The 26,484-nt window shown below is 41.1% G+C and overlaps 1 protein-coding gene across 2 annotated transcripts in view; it reads right to left on the reverse strand.

Moving 5' to 3' along the window:
• LOC117315752 (centrosomal protein of 78 kDa-like) overlaps nucleotides 1-26,484 on the reverse strand; it is a 128,566-nt gene that overhangs the window by 20,735 nt on the left and 81,347 nt on the right. For both annotated transcript variants that reach the window (XM_033870103.1, XM_033870102.1), the window contains exons 7-8: nucleotides 17,942-18,116; nucleotides 11,543-11,656 (exon numbers count right to left, since the gene is read on the reverse strand). In XM_033870103.1, the coding sequence (XP_033725994.1) occupies nucleotides 11,543-11,656; nucleotides 17,942-18,116 (289 nt within the window). The remainder of the gene's footprint in view (nucleotides 1-11,542; nucleotides 11,657-17,941; nucleotides 18,117-26,484) is intronic.

Here is a 26,484-nt window from a genome sequence, read left to right on the forward strand (position 1 = left end):
CAGGTTAGGAAACTTCCCCAAGGAACAGAAAGCTAACATTACTGTATGACATGAAATGTTTGTTGCACGTAAAACTTACGTAGTTTTCATGGTTGCTATGGATCCAGACATGTATACAAAGAATATTGTTGTATGTAGTAAGTTAATGCTATATTATTGTAGCATGGGCTATATATAGAATGATAGTTTGTACCTACAAAATGATTTGAAGGCTAAAAACCACGAAAGAATGTAAACACCAACATTTATGTTATATCGTGAATTGAATTTTTGTGAAAACTAAGACATAAATGCCGTTGCTGCCACTTGACACCGCGAAACACAGATATGTGCTTTATAGATCACAGATTGGATTACAGATTTATACATGTACTTTAGTGTATTCCTCCAAATCTATCATCAGGTGGAATATAATGCCTCTCAGATACCATAAGTTGGAGGACGATAGAATAAAACATGAGGTCCACTTCCTGATACTGTCCTGAAGAACAGATCAACCCAACAAACAGGCAAAGACAAACTCTATACATATACATTTCTTCCATTACGATGTGGCAGATAAAAAATCAAATCGGGAAGTATATTGTGTTAAAATGTTCATCGTTTGGTATGTAACTCTAATTAATGTTTGATAAACCGCTAAATAACATTTCAGAATCGGTAAATTAGGTCTGGGTATTAACCAGGTTGTTAAAGTACAGTGTACAGGAACATTAATATTCTCCCCGAACATAAACCCCAAAATACACATGGCTATGTTTTGTGACCAAAAATAATCTTATCAGTACAAATTCCTTATCAGTGGTACCGGGAGACAGCAGGAACATGATTAATGAGGAATTAATATATCGATTCAGAAGGTTGGAGGAAAACACTGCCCCACTCATCCTCAACATAATTGACAAGAGGCCCAATTGGCCTGTATCGCTCACCTGGCTCTACACCGACTTTGACGTTGATTGAGGTCATTTCTACACACACTATGCTGATTACCTCTTTTTTCAAATATCAGTGTATGCTTGCTTTATCATATCAATAAATTTTCTAGTCCTTCATTCCAGCATAATATTTGCCTAATATCAGGTTTCAGAGACTCTTGGCTATCGCAAAATTATTGTTTACAGATTTAAGCCAAGTTCACCTCTGTGACCATGAATGAAGGTCAAGGTCATTTATTTGAACAAACTTGGTAGCCCTACATCTCAGCATGCTACAGGCCCAATATCAAGTCCCTGGGCCTCTTGGTTATTGAGAAGAAGCTGTTTGAAGATTATAGCCTATTTGACCCATGTGACCTTGAATGAAGGTCAAGGTCATTTATTTGAACAAACTTGGTAGCCCTTCACCCCAGCATGCTACAGGCCCAATATAAAGTCCCTGGGCCTCTTGCTTATTGAGAAGTCGTTTGAAGATTATAGCCTATTTCACCTCTGTGACCTTGAATGGAGGTCAAGGTCATTTATTTGAACAAACATGGTAGCCTTTCACCCCAGCATGTTACAGGCCCAATATTAAGTCCCTGGGCATCTTGGTTATTGAGATGAAGTCGTTGGAAGTTTATAGCCTATTTCACCTCTGTGACCTTGAATGAAGGTCAAGGTCATTTCTTTGAACAAACTTGGTAGCCCTTCCCACCAGAATGCTACAGGTCCAATATCAGGTCCCTGAACCTCTTGCTTATTGAGAAGAAGTTGTTTGAAGATTATAGCCTATTTCACCTCTGTGACCATGAATGAAGGTCAAGGTCATTTCTTTGAACAAATTTGGTTGCCCTTCACCCCAGCATGCTACAGATCCAATATCAAGTCCCTGGGCCTCTTGGTTATTGAGAAGATGTTGTTTGAAGATTATAACCTATTTCACCTCTGTGACCTTGAATGGAGGTCAAGGTCATTTCTTTGAACAAACTTGGTAGCCCTTCACCCGAGCATGCTACAGGTCCAATATCAAGTCCCTGGGCCTCTTGGTTATTGAGAAGAAGTTGTTTGAAGATTATAACCTATTTGACCCATGTGACCTTGAATGAAGGTCAAGGTCATTTCTTTGAACAAACTTGGTAGCCCTTCATCCCAGCATGCTACAGGCCCAATATCAAGTCCCTGGGTCTCTTGGTTATTGAGAAGAAGTTGTTTAAATGAAAAGTTGATGCCGGACGGACGGACGACGGACGCCGCACCACGGCATAAGCTTACTTGCCCTTCGGGCAGGTGAGCTAATAATGTCTGGTTTTATTTTCAGTGTAAGTATAGTCCAGGGTAAAGAAGGGGTTCTGTGGAGGTGTTTGGACCCTGGGTTAGACTTCTGATTGACATGTTTGGACCCTAGTTAGGTGTTTGGACCGTAGTAAGGTGTTTGGACCCTAGGTAAAGCAAGCAGGAATTTCCCTTTAGACTATAGTGGTAGGATGTCAGCTCTGTGAGCGAGAGGTCGCTACTCCGAGGACCAATACTGGCAGTGTATTTTTTGTTACTCCCAGGGTATCCAGTTAAGAACTTTTGACTCCTCAAAATCAGATTTGACTCTAAATTGGGTTTGAAAGAACATGTCTATTTGACATATGTTTTGACCATTCAGATTTCTGAGAAATAGTGATTTGACCTCTAAAATTGGTAAAAGTCCAGAGTTAACTCCTTCCTACTACAATATGACGTGGCGATTGTCTAAGCCTTTAAGTGATGTCAGTATAATATTGTACGATATACATTAATAACAGTAGAGAACAGTTTTATTTAGTGTCTCCCTTACACTGTCACCATTAGGGGACTAGCCCTGTGTTATACAAGACCTGTTGAGCCATATCAATAGATAATATGAGGATGTAAACCTCGGTTCAACACTCAATTAAAGTAGAATCCATTACTCCAGCATTTCCCATAGATACTGACATGTTGATCAAACCGTAAGTCCATAGATATATACATCTGATGTAGATTCAGTGTCTGGGGATCTTACACGATGAAAACTTACCTAATAATCTAATCCACTTTTAGATCAGCCATACAAGATCTGACAACCATGCAGGTATTTAAAGGGTTAAGATGACCATAACGTATTTAGTTTTCTCTCATATCTCGCCATGTTGGATAGAGTTTGCCCATGTAAGATAGCTATGTAAGATAAATCTATCTTACATAGCATTTCACGCGCGCGGATTAATCTGCGTTCAAGGGGGACAACTCTCACAACGTCGTCTGCTTGTGTTCACATCCGACAGTTCTTATCGTCGGTGTCGGTTTTGAAACGTTGGACTTAACTATAAAAATACATACATTCTTAGATAAATATATATCATATCAGCAGTAAATCAATAGGGCTACACGGTTAAACGATTAGACATTTCATCTGAACGAACATATAACTCCGTTACTGTAACAAACAGTTAGACTACGCCTACAGGCCTGTTGTAAAAGTTACAGTACAATACAGACTTGCCTACCCGACAGATTTGTCATTTGTCATTAAAAACATGTAAACACACACAATCACCTGGCAATGACAGGAAGTAAAATAAAAGCCATACATAAAAAAATATAAAAAAGAAAATGTCAAACGTCACAACCTATGAAATGGTTCCGTTTGCGTCAGCAGGGGGCCCTGGAATTTGTTTACTCTACGGTACTGTCAGTAACTGTTAGGCCTACTCAGTAACCTGTGTATTTGGAAGTTGGGAATTGGCTCTTAAATGAACGAACATTCGGTAAAAAATGACACCCCTCGATGTTCATATAAAAAATATTTATTTCAATTGTAACTCAGAGTCTATATTTGTGTAGAGTAACCATGAAAACTAACTGCCATCCTAGCCTTTCAATATGATCATCGTTAGCCTATCGACTGACCTACCTTCGTCATTCCATCAAGACAACCGGTTAAACACATATAATCCTATGTCACAGAAAAGATCGAATACTCGTATAGAGTCACTGTTCGCTGGTTCACACACGAAGTTGCCAAAATCACAGTGAATTTAAAATTACCAGCCACGAAACATCGCCGCGTCATGGCGATCGAGATCGACATCACTCTCAATATCCTTGAACTATGAATGGAATTCCAATGACAGTCGTGACGTCATGCAGTGACGTAGTATTTTATAAAAAAAAATTTGACTTGACATTTAAAAGTACAGTGTGTTCGGTGAAATGATTAAATATGTCGAGGTGCAAATCAAATTATATGTGAAGTTGGGAAACTCATTTCAGCGTTGGCTTTCAGTATTGTTGATAGAACTTCTTTTTCTCGGATGTTGACAATTTGATCACGGCCACGTAAAAGTCGGTCAAGTTACGGTAATTTTTATCGGCGAATTGTTCATTCGTTCATCACTTAACCACAAAATGAATGAAATTTGTGTGCAAACATTGTTTGCCAAAAATAGGGTATGATCTTTCAGAATATCACAAGTATATTTAGTAAAAACGTCAAATAAAGAAATTAAAAAATTGAAGAAAATGGATGGCTGAGGGACACTTTCGCCAGAAATTCGGTAATGATATGAGAGAAAAAGACTCTTTCATTATGTGTGTATGTAGGATAGGGATATTCCACCCTCGGGATCACAAAATGTGGTAAAACCCTCGGCAAGCCTCGGGTTTCACCACATTTTGTGACCCCTCGGGTGGAATGTCCCTATCCTACATATACACATATGAAAGAGTCTTATAATCCTTCACCCACCTATCGCCTTGAGAGGTAGTATAGAATGATATTCCTAACACACTTGTATTTTATCGTATAAAGACCTAACACACTTGTACTTGTATTTTATCCTATAAAGCCCAGATCTTATCCATTTGGACCTAGCTGTAACAGTTAATACACCATTAATTGAACACCTTTGGCCCTACAGATGTTGAGTGTATTTATTTTCATACATGTCACCAGTATAACTATAACAGACCAGAGTTCTTAGATAATACATGTAATTTAAGGTAAAAGGTTACATATGTAATTCTGTATTGGTAACCCACTAAGACAGGTTTCTCTACGGTATTGCTGGTTAGACAGTTTACTTTCCAATCGGGTTCGGAAACTTCCCCAAGGAACAGAAAGCTAACATTACTGTATGACATGAAATGTTTGTTGCACGTAAAACTTACGTAGTTTTCATGGTTGCTATGGATCCAGACATGTATACAAAGAATATTGTTGTATGTAGTAAGTTAATGCTATATTATTGTAGCATGGGCTATACAATGATAGTTTGTACCTACAAAATAATTTGAAGGCTCAAAACCACGAAAGAAAGTAAACACCAACATTTATGTTATATCGTGATTTAATTTTTGTGTAAACTAAGACATAAATGCCGTTGCTGCCACTTGACACCGCGAAACACAGATATGTGATTTATAGATCACAGATTGGATTACAGATTTATACATGTACTTTAGTGTATTCCTCCAAATCTATCATCAGGTGGAATATAATGCCTCTCAGATACCATGAGTTGGAGGACGATAGAATTAAACATGAGGTCCACTTCCTGATACTGTCCTGAAGAACAGATCAACCCAACAAACAGGCAAAGACAAACTCTATACATATATATTTCTTCCATTACGATGTGGCAGATACAAAATTAAATCGGGAAGTATATCATGTTAAAAATGTTCATCGTTTGGTATGTAACTCTAATTAATGTTTGATAAACCGCTAAATAACATTTCAGAATTGGTAAATTAGGTCTGGGTATTAACCAGGTTGTTAAAGTACAGTGTACAGGAACATTAATATTCTCCCCGAACATAAACCCCAAAATACACATGGCTATGTTTTGTGACCAAAAATAAACTTATCAGTACAAATTCCTTATCAGTGGTACCGGGAGACAGCAGGAACATGATTAATGAGGAATTAATATATCGATTCAGAAGGTTGGAGGAAAACACTGCCCCACTCATCCTCAACAGAATTGACAAGAGGCCCAATGGGTATCGCTCACCTGGCTCTACACCAATTTTGACGTTGATTGAGGTCATTTTTACACACACTATGCTGATTACCTCTTTTTTTCAAATATCAGTGTATGCTTGCTTTTTCATATCAATAAATTTTCTAGTCCTTCATTCCAGCATAATATTTGCCTAATATCAGGTTTCAGAGACTCTTGGCTATCGCAAAATTATTGTTTACAGATTTAAGCCAAGTTCACCGCTGTGACCATGAATGAAGGTCAAGGTCATTTATTTGAACAAACTTGGTAGCCCTACATCTCAGCATGCTACAGGCCCAATATCATGTCCCTGAGCCTCTTGGTTTTTGAGAAGAAGCTGTTTGAAGATTATAGCCTATTGGACCCATGTGACCTTGAATGAAGGTCAAGGTCATTTATTTGAACAAACTTGGTAGCCCTTCACCCAAGCATGCTACAGGCCCAATATAAAGTCCCTGGGCCTCTTGCTTATTGAGAATAAGTCGTTTGAAGATTATAGCCTATTTCACCTCTGTGACCTTGAATGGAGGTCAAGGTCATCTATTTCAACAAACATGGTAGCCTTTCACCCCAGCATGTTACAGGCCCAATATTAAGTCCCTGGGCATCTTGGTTATTGCGATGAAGTCGTTGGAAGTTTATAGCCTATTTCACCTCTGTGACCTTGAATGAAGGTCAAGGTCATTTCTTTGAACAAGCTTTGTAGCCCTTCACCCCAGCATGCCACAGGCCCAATATCAAGTCTCTGGGGGCTCTTGGTTATTGAGAAGAAGTCGTTGGAAGATTATAGCCTTTTTGACCCATGTGACCTTGAATGAAGGTCAAGGTCATTTCTTTGAACAAACCATGTAGCCCCTCACCCCAGCATGCTACAGGTCCAATATCAAGTCCCTGGGGCTCTTGGTTATTGAGAAGAAGTTGTTTAAATGAAAAGTTGATGCCGGCCGGCCGGACGACGGACGCCGCACCACTGCATAAGCTTATATTACTTGCCCTTCGGGCAGGTGAGCTAATAATGTCTGGTTTTATTTTCAGTGTAAGTACAGTCCAGGGTAAAGAAGGGGTTCTGTGGAGGTGTTTGGACCCTGGGTTAGAACCCTGGGTTAGACTTCTGATTGACATGTTTGGACCCTAGTTAGGTGTTTGGACCGTAGTTAGGTGTTTGGACCCGAGTAAGGTGTTTGGACCCTAGGTAAAGCAAGCAGGAATTTCCCTTTAGACTATAGTTGTAGGATGTCAGCTCTGTGAGCAAGAGGTCGCTACTCCGAGGACCAATACTGGCAGTGTATTTTTCGTTACTCCCAGGGTATCCAGTTAAGAACTTTTGACTCCTCAAAATCAGATTTGACTCTAAATTGGGTTTGAAGGAACATGTCTATTTGACATATATTTTGACCATTCAGATTTCTGAGAAATAGTGACCTGACTTCTGAAATTGGTAAAAGTCAAGACTAAACTCCTTCCTACTACAATATGACATGGCGATTGTCTAAGCCTTTAAGTGATGTCAGTATAATATTGTATACATTAACGACAGTAGAGAACAGTTATATTTAGTGTGTCCCTAACACTGTCATCAGAATCAATATCTTTGCTGTTTTTTTACTGTTAACGAGATATATGTATGTTACATGTACAATTCAAATGCCGTTTAGCGATTGATATGACAGCTAATTGCCTTTTCCTATGGGCATAAAGAAAACACACAAAACTAGTGTATGTCGCCACCTGCCCTTCTACACCACTCACAGTTATTACTAAGAAATTATTAACAGTAACACTTCTACTGGTTTTATATACAAAACAGCCAGGAAACAGGTCGGCATGGTCTCCCAGGTGTATGTGAGGGAAACATGGTATCCAAGGTGGATTTGAGGGAAACATGGTATCCCAGGGGTATGTGAGGAAAACATGGTATCCAATGTGTATGTGAGGGAAACATGGTATCCCAGGTGTATGTGAGGGAAACATGGTATCCCAGGTGTATGTGAGGGAAACATGGTATCCCAGGTGTATGTGAGGGAAACATGGTATCCAAGGTGTATGTGAGGGAAACATGTTATCTCAGGTGTATGTGAGGGAAACATGGTATCCCAGGTGTATGTGAGGGAAACATGGTATCCCAGGGGTATGTGAGGGAAACATGGTATCCCAGGTGTATGTGAGGGAAACATGTTATCTCGGGTGTATGTGAGGGAAACATGGTATCCCAGGTGTATGTGAGGGAAACATGTTATCTCGGGTGTATGTGAGGGAAACATGGTATCCCAGGTGTATGTGAGGGAAACATTGTATCCAGGTGTATGTGAGGAAACATGGTATCCCAGGTGTATGTAAGGGAAACATGGTATTCAAGGTGTATGTGATGGAATCATGGTATCCCAGGTGTATGTGAGGGAAACATGGTATCCCAGGTGTATGCGAGGGAAACATGGTATCCCAAGGGTATGTGAGGGAAACATGGTATCCCAGGTGTATGTGAGAGAAACATTGTATCCCAGGTATATGTGAGGGAAACATGGTATCCCAGGTGTATGTGAGGGAAACATGGTATCCCAGGTATATGTGAGGGAACCATGGTATTCCATGTGTATTTGAGGTTAACATGGTATCCCAGGTGTATGTGAGGGAATCATGGTATCCCAGGTATATGTGAGGGAAACATGGTATCCCAGGTGTATGTGAGGTTAACATGGTATCCCAGGTGTATGTGAGAGAAACATTGTATCCCAGGTATATGTGAGGGAAACATGGTATCCCAGGTGTATGTGAGGGAAACAATTTATCTCGGGTGTATGTGAGGGAATCATGGTATCCCAGGGGTATGTGAGGGAAACATGGTATCCCAGGTGTATGTGAGGGAAACATGGTATCCCAGGTGTATGTGAGGGAAACATGGTATCCCAGGTGTATGGGAATCATGGTATCCCAGGTGTATGTGAAGGAAACATGGTATCCCAGGTGTATGTGAGGGAAACATGGTATCCCAGGTGTATGTGAGGGAAACATGGTATCCCAGGTGTATGTGAGGGAAAGATGGTATCCCAGGGGTATGTGAGGGAAACATGGTATCCCAGGTGTATGTGAGGGAAACATGTTATCTCGGGTGTATGTGAGGGAAACATGGTATCCCAGGTGTATGTGAGGGAAACATGTTATCTCGGGTGTATGTGAGGGAAACATGGTATCCCAGGTGTATGTGAGGGAAACATTGTATCCAGGTGTATGTGAGGAAACATGGTATCCCAGGTGTATGTAAGGGAAACATGGTATTCAAGGTGTATGTTATGGAATCATGGTATCCCAGGTGTATGTGAGGGAAACATGGTATCCCAGGTGTATGCGAGGGAAACATGGTATCCCAAGGGAATGTGAGGGAAACATGGTATCCCAGGTGTATGTGAGAGAAACATTGTATCCCAGGTATATGTGAGGGAAACATGGTATCCCAGGTGTATATGAGGGAAACATGGTATCCCAGGTATATGTGAGGGAACCATGGTATTCCATGTGTATTTGAGGTTAACATGGTATCCCAGGTGTATGTGAGGGAATCATGGTATCCCAGGTATATGTGAGGGAAACATGGTATCCCAGGTGTATGTGAGGTTAACATGGTATCCCAGGTGTATGTGAGAGAAACATTGTATCCCAGGTATATGTGAGGGAAACATGGTATCCCAGGTGTATGTGAGGGAAACAATTTATCTCGGGTGTATGTGAGGGAATCATGGTATCCCAGGGGTATGTGAGGGAAACATGGTATCCCAGGTGTATGTGAGGAAACATGGTATCCCAGGTGTATGTGAGGGAAACATGGTATCCCAGGTGTATGGGAATCATGGTATCCCAGGTGTATGTGAAGGAAACATGGTATCCCAGGTGTATGTGAGGGAAACATGGTATCCCAGGTGTATGTGAGGGAAACATGGTATCCCAGGTGTATGTGAGGGAAAGATGGTATCCCAGGTGTATGTGAGGGAAACATGTTATCTCAGGTGTATGTGAGGGAAACATGGTATCCCAGGTGTATGTGAGGGAAACATGGTATCCCAGGGGTATGTGAGGGAAACATGGTATCCCAGGTGTATGTGAGGGAAACATGTTATCTTGGGTGTATGTGAGGGAAACATGGTATCCCAGGTGTATGTGAGGGAAACATGTTATCTCGGGTGTATGTGAGGGAAACATGGTATCCCAGGTGTATGTTAGGGAAACATTGTATCCAGGTGTATGTGAGGAAACATGGTATCCCAGGTGTATGTAAGGGAAACATGGTATTCAAGGTGTATGTGATGGAATCATGGTATCCCAGGTGTATGTGAGGGAAACATGGTATCCCAGGTGTATGCGAGGGAAACATGGTATCCCAAGGGTATGTGAGGGAAACATGGTATCCCAAGGGTATGTGAGGAAAACATGGTATCCCAGGTGTATGTGAGAGAAACATTGTATCCCAGGTATATGTGAGGGAAACATGGTATCCCAGGTGTATGTGAGGGAAACATGGTATCCCAGGTATATGTGAGGGAACCATGGTATTCCATGTGTATTTGAGGTTAACATGGTATCCCAGGTGTATGTGAGGGAATCATGGTATCCCAGGTATATGTGAGGGAAACATGGTATCCCAGGTGTATGTGAGGTTAACATGGTATCCCAGGTGTATGTGAGAGAAACATTGTATCCCAGGTATATGTGAGGGAAACATGGTATCCCAGGTGTATGTGAGGGAAACAATTTATCTCGGGTGTATGTGAGGGAATCATGGTATCCCAGGGGTATGTGAGGGAAACATGGTATCCCAGGTGTATGTGAGGGAAACATGGTATCCCAGGTGTATGTGAGGGAAACATGGTATCCCAGGTGTATGGGAATCATGGTATTCCAGGTGTATGTGAAGGAAACATGGTATCCCAGGTGTATGTGAGGGAAACATGGTATCCCAGGTGTATGTGAGGGAAACATGGTGTCCCAGGTGTATGTGAGGGAAAGATGGTATCCCAGGGGTATGTGAGGGAAACATGGTATCCCAGGTGTATGTGAGGGAAACATGTTATCTCGGGTGTATGTGAGGGAAACATGGTATCCCAGGTGTATGTGAGGGAAACATGTTATCTCGGGTGTATGTGAGGGAAACATGGTATCCCAGGTGTATGGGAATCATGGTATCCCAGGTGTATGTGAGGGAATCTTGGTATCCCAGGTATATGTGAGGGAAACATGGTATCCCAGGGGTATGTGAGGGAATCATGTTATCTCGGGTGTATGTGAGGGAATCATGGTATCCCAGGTGTATGTGAGGGAAACATGGTATCCCAGGTGTATGGGAATCATGGTATCCCAGGTATATGTGAGGGAATCATGGTATCCCAGGTGTATGTGAGGGAAACATGATATCCCCGTTGTATGTGAGAGAATCATGGTATTCCAGGTGTATGTGTGGGAATCATGATATCCCCGGTGTATGTGTGGGAATCATGGTATTCCAGGTATATGTGAGGGAAACATGGTATCCCAGGTATATCATCGTTTTCATGTCATCTTTATGGTATTCACTTATATACATTAAACAACAAATCACACACAGCAATACAGTATATTTACCTATGAGAGGGTTGCGTCTTACGTCGAGTACCACCACTGTCGTGTTATATTTGAGTACGTCGAGTAATGCCTTGGCTCCTGTCGTAGAAATACCACACCCTTGGAGATCCAATGCTGAAAACAGCATAAAATTATACTTCAATTGGAACCTCAAAAGATACAAATCGATACATGTCACTTAAAGAAACTTTCTTATTTCAGTACCACATTTTTTTCTCTCAGATTTTGTATAACAGTTATCTTTCCTTGATTTAGGTATGAAGTTAAACCTACCTTCTACCACAATACCCTGTGTTATTCAACTCTCAGACCATCAGTTAATCATTACAGCTGTTGATTAACACCGGACGTCACCGGTACACTTTATTTGCATATGCGAAATAATACTTGGCCACGTTTCCCTTTGATTCAAGCTGATATTATTGTGGTAGAAACAGGTCACACGACTCGAAATTGTTGGATATGGAATTTATTTCACACTCGTAAGTTATTTTTTAAAAGTTGCAAAAAACACTCGCTAAAGCTTGTGTCTTTTGCAACTTTTAAACAAGAGGCCCATGGGGCCTGTATCGCTCACCTGGTTGGATTTGACCAAATGTCAAAATAATGTTCATGTTCAATTTATTCATACACATACTCTCTAAGGGACTGAAAGACCCTATGGATTATTTTTACAACCTAATTGTGTTTGAAGAAACTAAGTTCCTTAGGGTGGGGAAAGACCCTTGGGCCTCTTAGACTCCGCCCCTCAGGCCCCTGGGTGTTCAGAGTAAAATTTATACAAACTCTGTTCCCCTCCCCCCAAGGATGTTCCTGACCAAATATGGTTCTAATTCATTCATAACTTTATGACTTGTAGCAATTTAAAGACTAATCTCTATTCCCCTATTTGGCCCCGCCCCTCAGGCCCCTGGGGGTTCAGAGTAAAAATTTATACAAACTCTGTTCCCCCTTCTCCCAAGGATGTTCCTGTTCAAATTCATCCATAACTTTATGACTAGTAGCGATTTAAATGATTAACCCTATTTCCTCTATTTGGCCCCGCCCCTCAGGCCCCTGGAGATTCAGAGTAAAAATTTATACAAACTCTGTTCCCCTTCTCCCAATGATGTTCCTGATCAAATTTGGTTCAAATTCATTCATAACTTTATGACTAGTAGCGATTTAAAGGATTAACCCTATTTCCCCTATTTGGCCCCGCCCCTCAGGCCCCTGAGGGTTCAGAGTAAAAATTCATACAAACTCGGTTCCCCTTCCCCCAAGGATGTTCCTGACCAAATCTAATTAAAATCCATGAAAAATTTTATGACCAGTAGCGATTTAAAGACTAATCATGGATCAAATCCTTTTATTCCTGCAGAAGAAGAAGGATTTTAAAGAATATGCAATATTCCCCTATTGGGCCCCACCCTCCAGGCCCCTGGGGGGGCCAGACCCACCGTTTATACAAAATTGGTTCCCCTTCACCCAAGGATGTTTCAGACCAAATATGGATCAAATCCCTTTATTCCTGCAGAAGAAGGATTTTAAAGAATATGCTATATTCCCCTATTGGGCCCCACCCCCCAGGCCCCTGGGAGGCCAGACCCACCGTTGATACAAAATTGGTTCCCCTTCACCCAAGGATGCTTCAGACCAAACATGGATCAAATCCCTTTATTCCTGCAGAAGAAGAAGGATTTTAAAAAATATGCTATATTCCCCTATTGGGCCCCACCCCCAGGTCCCTGGGAGGCTAGACCCACCGTTTATACAAAATTGGTCCCCCTTCACCCAAGGATGCTTCAGACCAAACATGGATCAAATCCTTTTATTCCTGCAGAAGAAGAAGGATTTTAAAGAATATGCAATATTCCCCTATTGGGCCCCACCCCCCAGGCCCCTGGGGGGGCCAGACCCACCGTTTATACAAAATTGGTTCCCCTTCACCCAAGGATGTTTCAGACCAAATATGGATCAAATCCCTTTATTCCTACAGAAGTAGAAGGAATTTAAAGAATTTGCTATATTTCCCCTATTGGGTCCCGCCCCTCAGGCCCCTGGGAGGCCAGACCCACCGTTTATACAAAATTGGTTCCCCTTCACCCAAGGATGCTTCAGACCAAATATGAATCAAATCCCTTCATTTCTACAGAAGAAGGATTTTAAAGAATTTGCTATATTTCCCCTATTGGGCCCCACCCCTACGGCCCCTGGGGGGCCAGACCCACCGTTTATACAAAATTGGTTCCCCTTCAACCAAGGATGCTTCAAACCAAATATGAATCAAATCCCTTCATTTCTACAGAAGAAGAAGGATTTTAAAGAATTTGCTATATTTCTCCTATCGGGCCCCGCCCCTAAGGCCCCTGGGGGGCCAGCGCACTGTTTATACAAAATTGGTTCCCCTTCACCCAAGGATGCTTCAGACCAAATATGAATCAAATCCCTTCATTTCTACAGAAGAAGAAGGATTTTAAAGAATTTGCTATATTTCCCCTATTGGGCCCCGCTCCTAAGACCCCTGGGGGGCCAGACCCACCATTTATACAAAATTGGTTCCCCTTCACCCAAGGATGTTTCAGACCAAATATGGATCAAATCCCTTTATTCCTACAGAAAAAGAAGGAATTCAAAGAATTTGCTATATTTCCCCTATTGGGCCCCGCCCCTCAGGCCTCTAGGAGGCCAGACCCACCGTTTATACAAAATTGGTTCCCCTTCACCCAAGGATGCTTCAGACCAAACATGGATCAAATCCCTTTATTCCTGCAGAAGAAGAAGGATTTTAAAGAATAAACAATATTCCCCTATTGGGCCCCACCCCCCCCCAGGCCCCTGGGGGGGCCAGACCCACCGTTTATACAAAATTGGTTCCCCTTCACCCAAGGATGCTTCAAACCAAATATGAATAAAATCCCTTCATTTCTACAGAAGAAGAAGGATTTTAAAGAATTTGCTATATTTCTCCTATCGGGCCCCGCCCCTAAGGCCCCTGGGGGGCCAGACCCACTGTTTATACAAAATTGGTTCCCCTTCACCTAAGGAGGCTTCAGACCAAATATGAATAAAATCCCTTCATTTCTACAGAAGAAGAAGGATTTTGAAGAATTTGCTATATTTCCCCTATTGGGCCCCACCCCTAAGACCCCTGGGGGGCCAGACCCACCGTTTATACAAAATTGGTTCCCCTTCACCCAAGGAGGCTTCAGACCAAATATGAATCAAATCCCTTCATTTCTACAGAAGAAGAAGGATTTTAAAGAATTTGCTATATTTCCCCTATTGGGCCCCGCCCCTAAGGCCCCTGGGGGGCCAGACCCACCGTTTATACAAAATTGGTTCCCCTTCACCCAAGGATGCTTCAGACCAAATATTAATCAAATCCCTTCATTTCTACAGAAGAAGAAGGATTTTAAAGAATTTGCTATATTTCCCCTATTGGGCCCCGCCCCTAAGACCCCTGGGGGGCCAGACCCACCGTTTATACAAAATTGGTTCCCCTTCACCCAAGGATGCTTCAGACCAAATATGAATCAAATCCCTTCATTTCTACAGAAGAAGAAGGATTTTAAAGAATTTGCTATATTTCCCCTATTGGGCCCCGCCCCTAAGACCCCTGGGGGGCCAGACCAACCGTTTATACAAAATTGGTTCCCCTTCACCCAAGGAGGCTTCAGACCAAATATGAATCAAATCCCTTCATTTCTACAGAAGAAGAAGGATTTTAAAGAATTTGCTATATTTCCCCTATTGGGCCCCGCTCCTAAGACCCCTGGGGGGCCAGACCCACCATTTATACAAAATTGGTTCCCCTTCACCCAAGGATGTTTCAGACCAAATATGGATCAAATCCCTTTATTCCTACAGAAAAAGAAGGAATTCAAAGAATTTGCTATATTTCCCCTATTGGGCCCCGCCCCTCAGGCCTCTAGGAGGCCAGACCCACCGTTTATACAAAATTGGTTCCCCTTCACCCAAGGATGCTTCAGACCAAACATGGATCAAATCCCTTTATTCCTGCAGAAGAAGAAGGATTTTAAAGAATAAACAATATTCCCCTATTGGGCCCCACCCCCCCCCCAGGCCCCTGGGGGGGCCAGACCCACCGTTTATACAAAATTGGTTCCCCTTCACCCAAGGATGCTTCAAACCAAATATGAATAAAATCCCTTCATTTCTACAGAAGAAGAAGGATTTAAAGAATTTGCTATATTTCTCCTATCGGGCCCCGCCCCTAAGGCCCCTGGGGGGCCAGACCCACTGTTTATACAAAATTGGTTCCCCTTCACCTAAGGAGGCTTCAGACCAAATATGAATAAAATCCCTTCATTTCTACAGAAGAAGAAGGATTTTGAAGAATTTGCTATATTTCCCCTATTGGGCCCCACCCCTAAGACCCCTGGGGGGCCAGACCCACCGTTTATACAAAATTGGTTCCCCTTCACCCAAGGAGGCTTCAGACCAAATATGAATCAAATCCCTTCATTTCTACAGAAGAAGAAGGATTTTAAAGAATTTGCTATATTTCCCCTATTGGGCCCCGCCCCTAAGGCCCCTGGGGGGCCAGACCCACCGTTTATACAAAATTGGTTCCCCTTCACCCAAGGATGCTTCAGACCAAATATTAATCAAATCCCTTCATTTCTACAGAAGAAGAAGGATTTTAAAGAATTTGCTATATTTCCCCTATTGGGCCCCGCCCCTAAGACCCCTGGGGGGCCAGACCCACCGTTTATACAAAATTGGTTCCCCTTCACCCAAGGATGCTTCAGACCAAATATGAATCAAATCCCTTCATTTCTACAGAAGAAGAAGGATTTTAAAGAATTTGCTATATTTCCCCTATTGGGCCCCGCCCCTAAGACCCCTGGGGGGCCAGACCAACCGTTTATACAAAATTGGTTCCCCTTCACCCAAGGAGGCTTCAGACCAAATATGAATCAAATCCCTTCATTTCTACAGAAGAAGAAGGATTTTAAAGAATTTGCTATATTTCCCCTATTGGGCCCCGCCCCTAAGACCCCTGGGGGGCCAGACCCACCGTTTATACAAAATTGGTTCCTCTTCACCCCAGGATGCTTCAGACCAAATATGAATCAAATCCCTTCATTTCTACAGAAGAAGAAGGATTTTAAAGAATTTGCTATATTTCCCCTATTGGGCCCCGCCCCTAAGACCCCTGGGGGGCCAGACCCACCGTTTATACAAAATTGGTTCCCCTTCACCCAAGGATGCTTCAGACCAAATATGAATCAAATCCCTTCATTTCTACAGAAGAAGAAGGATTTTAAAGAATTTGCTATATTTCCCCTATTGGGCCCCGCCCCTAAGACCCCTGGGGGGCCAGACCAACCGTTTATACAAAATTGGTTCCCCTTCACCCAAGGAGGCTTCAGACCAAATATGAATCAAATCCCTTCATTTCTACAGAAGAAGAAGGATTTTAAAGAATTTGCTATATTTCCCCTATTGGGCCCCGCCCCTAAGGCCCCTGGGGGGCCAGACCCACCGTTTATACAAAATTGGTTCCTCTTCACCCCAGGATGCTTCAGACCAAATATGAATCAAATCCCTTCATTTCTACAGAAGAAGAAGGATTTTAAAGAATTTGCTATATTTCCCCTATTGGGCCCCGCCCCTAAGGCCCCTGGGGGGCCAGACCCACCGTTTATACAAAATTGGTTCCCCTTCACCCAAGGATGCTTCAGACCAAATTTGGTCAAAATCCACTGAGTAGTTTAGGACTAGTAGCGATTTAAAGGAAAAGTTGACGGACGGACGACGGACGACGGACGCCGGACGACGGACGGACGCCGGACGACGGACGACGGACGCTGCGCCATGCCATAAGCTCACCGGCCCTTCGGGCCAGGTGAGCTAAAAATAACTTACGAGTGTGAAATAAATTCCATATCCAACAACCACTCGTTGTGTAACCTCTATTTAACCTATTTCTGTAACATGTTTTCTTATTACATTTTTACCAGTGAAATATCAAAAATTAATCATTTTATAAAAGTGATATTTTTCACTAGTTTTTTTCGTATATTTTTCCCTAGCGATTTGACTAATCAAAACACTGCTTACAAAAGACAATGGGGGGAAATCAAAAGCTGACTTAGTACATTTTGCTATAAAAACATAATAAACAGGATATCAAACAGTATCTTAAATAGTACCAATTATATTTGACTGGTGAGGCTAATATTTTGATATTTTTCACTTGTGCTGTGCACTAAAGAAATTATCAAAAATATTGGCCTCACTCGTGAAATATATTTGGTATTACTGAAGACAGTGTTAGATATCCTCTATATTTTAGTAGTTTATAATGGTAGTCCTTTTTAAAGACAGAACTTACCTAGACATTAGTGTTATGCTATAGTCGACACAGCTGCGTGGACGAGGATTACTTACCTTTGAGCCACAGGTCATCCTTAAGAGCTTCGGCCAGTAGACTTGTGCCCTGATCACCTAACATGGGGTTGTTATTGATGGTGATCCGACGAATGCCTGGCATGCGGTCAAGGTCAGGCCGTCTGTAACGTAGACTGTCCCGCCATGCCTCATTGTGACGCTTCATCGCCTGGTGCTGAAATATAACAAACAACCTTTCAATAAATATTTCCTCTGTTACATTTCTGTGAAATTAATTTTCAGTAAAATTTTGCTTACTATTAAATTTCTAGTAAACATTCATATAGCAATGAATTTTCCTAGCTTAATTTCATAATAAAGTAAAAGTACTTCTAAATATGTCATGTTTTTTTTTATTTACCTTAATTTTCTTTTACCATACAGTAGCAATGTGATTACACAGCAATCAGTGTTTGTGATGTCACATGCAATGTTATCCGACATTATGTCATGTTATTAAGTATAAGCCATAATTGGCATACAGCACATCAGATGATTTTTTGCAGTTACTGTCGGGTATTTTTCTCCTATCATACAATCATAATTCTGAAGGATCAAGTTATTCAAATATTAAAGAAGCATACTGACAATTGCTAAAGCAATACATGAACCCCCGCCCCCAGTTATCATAAAACATTATTTCCCAGACAGATAAAAAGTCATCAAATTTTTTCATCATAAATTGATGATGTTTTTATAACATGGCGTTAACCTTGATTCCTTTTCCCCTACAAATTGACTGCTGTTACCTGTAACAGGTATATTGTGTCTTGGTAGTAAAAACGATATATCTCTCCCCTGACATCTACGTGATAAGGGTCCCCTGCAGACCAGTAAACAACCACAAATTGGCCAAATATACTCAGCAAATTGTTTGAAGCATTAGACTGGTTTTGAGAAGCTATGTCGCTGATCAGATACAATTTCTGGTATAAACTGCAGGCAAATTGTCTGTTCACATGCTATACCTCTAAAACCAGGTCAATCTATACCACAATATAATCACAGTGTAGGAAGGTGAACAGAACTTCACTCGAAACAATAATAAATCATCTTCGATTCAAAAGTGAAACTCATCTTTACTCAACTCAAAAGTGAAAACTCATCTTTTCTCAATTTACGAAAACTCATCTCAAATGAATTCAAAAATCGTATGACGTCACTGTGACAATACAATGACATCACATCGACAATTCAATCATGTCACACCAGCAATGTCCTGCATTGATGTAATGTCAATATTAGATACATAATAAACAGGGTAAGAGAAAAATAATCATTCACCCCCATGGAAGTGAGACAGGGGAATCTCAACCCTCGGGGTACGATAATTAAGCTGCTAAACACTCGACAAGTCGATGATGTGAAACTCAATTCTCTTAAACATAGTATACATATGTATATATATTATAAATTATATACAATTAATATAATTTTTTTTTTTTTTTTTTTTTTCAATTTAGTATCACATTTTGGGTATTTTAGATAAAGGAATTCCCAATATACTTTGGTTTGGCCTAGAAAAACTGCTGAAACAATCCCCGTTGTTTTTCGACATTGATAAAAAAGCCCCCTTATATCTTCCTGACAGTGAAACAAGTTATACAGATTAGAATATTAGTGTATAAGCCACGAAGGCTCTCTACCCCAGAGATCCTCAGGGACATTCTACAGATGCCTTACATCAAGAAAAAACACAATTTGAATTTTCATATATGACCAGCAGTCACTTTATTGCTACCATATGCCAAGCCAAGGGAATCATGGGAATTCAAAGTCTTTGTATGTTTATACGTATGTGTGTGTGTATGTTTTAAAGTTATATTTGATATTACGTTAGGGTGATACATATTTGGGAAACATCCGAGATCGTGGCGCCATGCAGGCGACTGAGAACATATATATAGACATATTATACTCCAGTTTAAGTTGGCTCCCCCTGTCAGGTACACGTAATCTACTATCCAGTGTAACAAAGACCAGACATTTTTTGTAGTACCACTATCAAACTTGTTGATGCCAAAACTTTCACTGATCCAATAGCACTATATAGTCCTAGAGATAGAGAGCCTGATCATACTGAGAGCTGTGTTGTTTGGTTTGTTTTTGTTTAACGTCCTATTAACAGCCAGGGCCATTTAAGGACGTGTCAGGTTTTGGAGGTGGAGGAAAGCCGGAGTACCCAGAGAAAAACCACCGGCCTACGGTCAGTACCTGGCAACTGCCCACCTAGGTTTCGAACTCGCAACCCAGAGGTGGAGGGCTAGTGATAAAGTGTCGGTACACCTTAACCACTCGGCCACCACGGCCCCCCTGCACACTGCTGTCATACTGCAATTCAAAATAGCACCCATGAAAACGACCTCTTTTGAGTCCCCTTTCCCTAAACCTAAAATATCAACCCATATCGAGAACCACTGCAGAGCCCCCTACCCCCAACACAAAATAGAACTATCCAGAGAACCTCCCCAGAGCTCCTTCCCTCCATCCAACCAAAATATAACCCATCCTTAGAGACAATTAACCCCTTCTCTCCATCCAACCAAAATAAAAACACATCCTGAGAGACAATGAACCCCTTCCCTCCATCCAACCAAAATATAAAACATCCTGAGAGACAATGAACCCCTTCCCTCCATCCAACCAAAATATAAAACACATCCTGAGAGACAATGAACCCCTTCCCTCCATCCAACCAAAATATAACCCATCCTTAGAGACAATTAACCCCTTCTCTCCATCCAACCAAAATAAAAACACATCCTGAGAGACAATGAACCCCTTCCCTCCATCCAACCAAAATATAAAACACATCCTGAGAGACAATGAACCCCTTCCCTCCATCCAACCAAAATATAAAACACATCCTGAGAGACAATGAACCCCTTCCCTCCATCCAACCAAAATATAAAACACATCCTTAGAGACAATGAACCCCTTCCCTCCATCCAACCAAAATATAACCCATCCTTAGGGACAATTAACCCCTTCTCTCCATCCAACCAAAATAAAAACACATCCTGAGAGACAATGAACCCCTTCCCTCCATCCAACCAAAATATAAAACACATCCTTAGAGACAATGAACCCCTTCCCTCCATCCAACCAAAATATAAAACACATCCTTAGAGACAATGAACCCCTTCCCTCCATCCAACCAAAATATAAAACACATCCTTAGAGACAATGAACCCCTTCCCTCCATCCAACCAAAATATAAAACACATCCTGAGAGACAATGAACCCCTTCCCTCCATCCAACCAAAATATAAAACACATCCTGAGAGACAATTAACCCCTTCCCTCCATCCAACCAAAATATAAAACACATCCTTAGAGACAATGAACCCCTTCCCTCCATCCAACCAAAATATAAAACACATCCTTAGAGACAATGAACCCCTTCCCTCCATCCAACCAAAATATAAAACACATCCTGAGAGACAATTAACCCCTTCCCTCCAACCAACGAAAATATAAAACACATCCTGAGAGACAATTAACCCCTTCCCTCCAACCAACGAAAATATAAAACACATCCTGAGAGACAATTAACCCCTTCCCTCCATCCAACCAAAATATAACCCATCCTGAGAGACAATGAACCCCTTCCCTCCATCCAACCAAAATATAAAACACATCCTGAGAGACAATTAACCCCTTCCCTCCATCCAACCAAAATATAAAACACATCCTGAGACAATGAACCCCTTCCCTCCATCCAACCAAAATATAAAACACATCCTGAGAGACAATTAACCCCTTCCCTCCATCCAACCAAAATATAACCCATCCTGAGAGACAATGAACCCCTTCCCTCCATCCAACCAAAATATAAAACACATCCTGAGAGACAATGAACCCCTTCCTTCCATCCAACCAAAATATAAAACACATCCTGAGAGACAATTAACCCCTTCCCTCCATCCAACCAAAATATACAACACATCCTGAGAGACAATTAACCCCTTCCCTCCATCCAACCAGAATATAAAACACATCCTGAGAGACATTGAACCCCTTCCCTCCATCCAACCAAAATATAAAACACATCCTTAGAGACAATGAACCCATACCCTCCATCCAACCAAAATATAAAACACATCCTGAGAGACAATGAACCCCTTCCCTCCATCCAACCAAAATATAACACATCCTGAGAGACAATGAACCCCTTCCCTCCATCCAACCAAAATATAAAACACATCCTGAGAGACAATGAACCCCTTCCCTCCATCCAACCAAAATATAAAACACATCCTGAGAGACAATGAACCCCTTCCCTCCATCCAACCAAAATATAAAACACATCCTGAGAGACAATGAACCCCTTCCCTCCATCCAACCAAAATATAAAACACATCCTGAGAGACAATGAACCCCTTCCCTCCATCCAACCAAAATATAAAACACATCCTGAGAGACAATGAACCCCTTCCCTCCATCCAACCAAAATATAACACATCCTGAGAGACAATGAACCCCTTCCCTCCATCCAACCAAAATATAAAACACATCCTGAGAGACAATGAACCTCTTCCCTCCATCCAACCAAAATATAACACATCCTGAGAGACAATGAATCCCTTCCCTCCATCCAACCAAAATATAAAACTCATCCTGAGAGACAATGAACCCCTTCCCTCCATCCAACCAAAATATAAAACACATCCTGAGAGACAATGAACCCCTTCCCTCCATCCAACCAAAATATAAAACACATCCTGAGAGACAATGAACCCCTTCCCTCCATCCAACCAAAATATAACTCATCCTGAGAGACAATGAACCCCTTCCCTCCATCCAACCAAAATATAACTCATCCTGAGAGACAATTAACCCAGGCTAGCTCCCAAGAGACCATCTATGATGAGGGAGTATATATGTCCTGATTATGTCCTTAACAAACATCTATCATTAACATTGTGTAGAACATTTGACATAACAGAGTTTATAGAACCTTCCTTGTGAGATCACACCATCCTAAGAGGGCACTGAACCCTCTCATCCTCAGAGAGCAGCATCTGTCCTAAATGATCATCTCTGTAAACCAACTGTGACCAATCCTATGATTTCCTTCTCTGAGAGACCTCTGTTCTAAGAAAGCAACTTCTTAAAAGAGAACCTGTCCTAAGCTGAATCACCTCTTCTGAGAGACAACCCAATTCCTCAGATGTCCTTTCCTCAGACTCCTTAAGAATCGCCTCTTCTGAGAAATAACCCATCCTAAGATGTCCTTTCCTCAGACTCCTTAAGAATCGCCTCTTCTGAGAAATAACCCATCCTAAGATGTCGATCCTTTCCTCAGACTCCTTAAGAACCGCCTCTTCTGAGAAATAACCCATCCTAAGATGTCCTTTCCTCAGAGATCAATATCCAAACAGATTGACCATAAATGACATTTGTACTGTGAGGCTGTAATAATTTCCTTGACTCCGACTTTCTATCACCCAATGACAGGGAATCAAGGTCACAATACATACAACAGTATAGCTATATACATGTTTTACCTTTCAAACCAGTAGTCTCATTTCATTGTATGAATACTACAAATTCTCTTTCCATTTTGATGCGCGCGCAATCCTTGTTCCATAAAATTACATGTATCTTATAATTATGTTACCAAGCTACAGCCCAGGTTCTCTGACAGATCCGAGGAGAAACATAAATCTTATTTACATATTTACTTTAATGACCCAAGCAGTTGCCGAGCTTTTGACGCTCGAGCGGAACTTCAGTAGGAACTCGAGACAGAATATTGGCAGTCTATATTGTTTTTATAACCTGTTTTCAGAGACATGTTGCTCATTTAAAAAATTGATTTATTTAAAATCTATAAAGAACTGTTTTTCTAGCTTATCTACCGAGTGAGGAACGGAGAGAAAGTTATGGGAGACTGCCATTGATCACCTGAGAGCACGTAAAGCTATGAATCTGTGCTGTTTTGATTTAATTTGTAAATCTAGAAAAAATTGTCTATCAAACTGAGACTATAAACCTACATACAACATGTAACTGTTAAATATCACTGAATGTTTGTTGTATGGAACATTGTAAGATGAGGACTTCAAACTGGTTAAGTCAGTCAGGGCCTATGAAACAAGTGCAATCAATGATTGCGAAAGCTCACCGGCGGCAGCAATCACACTATGCATTCATTTTTTATGTATGTATAAACATGTCATTTTGAAATTGTACGTCACATAATATTGCTCCTAGACCTCTAATGGATGTATAAACCAAGTAAGAAAGGTGTGGACTTACAAGCTTTCCAAAACTTACCCCAAAAATCTTTAAAGAGAGTTTTTGTGTCAAAAAAAATAAGTCCACTAAATGGTAAAATGCAAAAAAACAAAACAAATGTTTTTTGCATGATTTTGCCAAAACATCACTCCTGGACATCTAATGAATGCATAAACCAAATTAGAAGAGTGTGAGAGCATAATTTTGGACTTACCCCAAAAACTTTAAAGTGGATTTTGGTGCTAAAAAGTTAAGTTAAAAAAATGGTAAAATGCAAAAAAATCACAAATTTTTTCTGCATGATTTTGCCATAACATCACTCCTAGACCACTAATGAATGTATAAACCAAATTAGAAGGGTATGAGGTGTATACTTTTGGACTTAGAAGCTTTCCAAAAACTTTAAAGTTTTGGGGTGGGACGCCGACGCCAGGGTGACAGCATTAGCTCACGGTTACAAGTGAGCTAATAACAACTTGTATTAAGTTAGTAAAATTCACATCAGTCAATCAATTAAAGCTTAGATATCCATAAATTACCTTAAGCATGTACAACTGGATAAGCCTATTCAATGTGTTGTACTGTCCTTACTTCTGTACCATGACGTCATAATGCTGTGTTCTCCTGAAGAGCAGCATTTGAAGAGCTGCTTACTCATAATCTCTACAGATTTGTTTTAAAGTAACTGTTTTGTTTTAACTTGTAACTCCTTCACAAGGACTATATTTATTTTAACATTATTCTACATATGAATAGTAAATATTTGGAATAAGATTTACAAAGAAAAATTGTTCAATACAAATTTCCTAATTTAAAAACAAATTAAATTAATTACATCATTTTTCCTTTCAGAATTTTGTATAGCCACAGAAATTTTAAGCATAAAAAAAGAAATAAAAGCAAAGCTGTTTTTTTTTTTTTTTTTATTTGGTCTGACTTTTGATCAGAACACAATCCCTAACATACACTGCTCTTGTCGGGAGTCGATAACAACACATGTCAGTACAGTAAAAACTGGGGTTGCTCTAGAGAGTTATTGACAGTGAAATTTGAGACAAATTTATAGTCTTCATAATCAGTGACCAGAGATTCAAAGCAGTGGAAGAAATCGACAGTAAATTCGATCAGATATATACAAATCTACAGCACTAATGAAACAGGATCCAAAGTTGCCAGGAGAGAAATTGACATCAATTTTGGTCGGATAATAAGTAGCCATCTCATGCCCCGCAGGCCATTATTCTTGCGATGCCATCATGATGATTATCCGAAAAGTAAAATGGTATCATGACTCGCAGGCACAAGGATAAACCATTTTCCCCTCACATTGATGAAGAGTTGGTCAATATTTATGTAGTGATTTTTGTATCGTCTGTGAAATTAATTTCCTCTGGTATCTATAGCTATTCATACTGAATATAAGCTTAAGGCAGAGACACTCATAGATCTTATAACAGGGACACATTTTAGTGATCTTTATAGAGGGGACACTGATGGGTGATCTTTATAGAGGGGACACTGATGGGGGATCTTTATAGAGGGGACACTGATGGGGGATCTTTAAAGAGGAGACACTGATGGGTGATCTTTATAGAGGGGACACTGATGGGTGATCTTTATAGAGGGGACACTGACTGGTGATCTTTATAGAGGAGACACTGATGGGTGATCTTTATAGAGGGGATACTGATGGGTGATCTTTATAGAGGGGACACTGATGGGTGATCTTTATAGAGGGGACACTGATGGGGGATCTTTATAGAGGGGAGACTGATGGGTGATCTTTATAGAGGGGACACTGATGGGTGATCTTTATAGAGGGACACTGATGGGTGATCTTTATAGAGGGGACACTGACGGGTGATCTTTATAGAGGAGACACTGATGGGTGATCTTTATAGAGGGGACACTGATGGGTGATCTTTATAGAGGGGAGACTGATGGGTGATCTTTATAGAGGGGACACTGACGGTGATCTTTATAGAGGGGACACTGATGGGTGATCTTTATAGAGGGGACACTGATGGGGGATCTTTATAGAGGGGACACTGATGGGGGATCTTTATAGAGGGGACACTGATGGGGGATCTTTATAGAGGGGACACTGATGGGTGATCTTTATAGAGGAGACACTGATGGGTGATCTTTATAGTGGAGACACTGATGGGGGATCTTTATAGAGGGGAGACTGATGGGTGATCTTTATAGAGGGGACACTGATGGGTGATCTTTATAGAGGGGACACTGATGGGTGATCTTTATAGAGGGGACACTGATGGGTGATCTTTATAGAGGGGAGA

Source organism: Pecten maximus, chromosome 17 (genome assembly GCF_902652985.1).
Source record: "Pecten maximus chromosome 17, xPecMax1.1, whole genome shotgun sequence".
NCBI classification, from domain to species: Eukaryota; Metazoa; Mollusca; class Bivalvia; order Pectinida; family Pectinidae; genus Pecten; species Pecten maximus.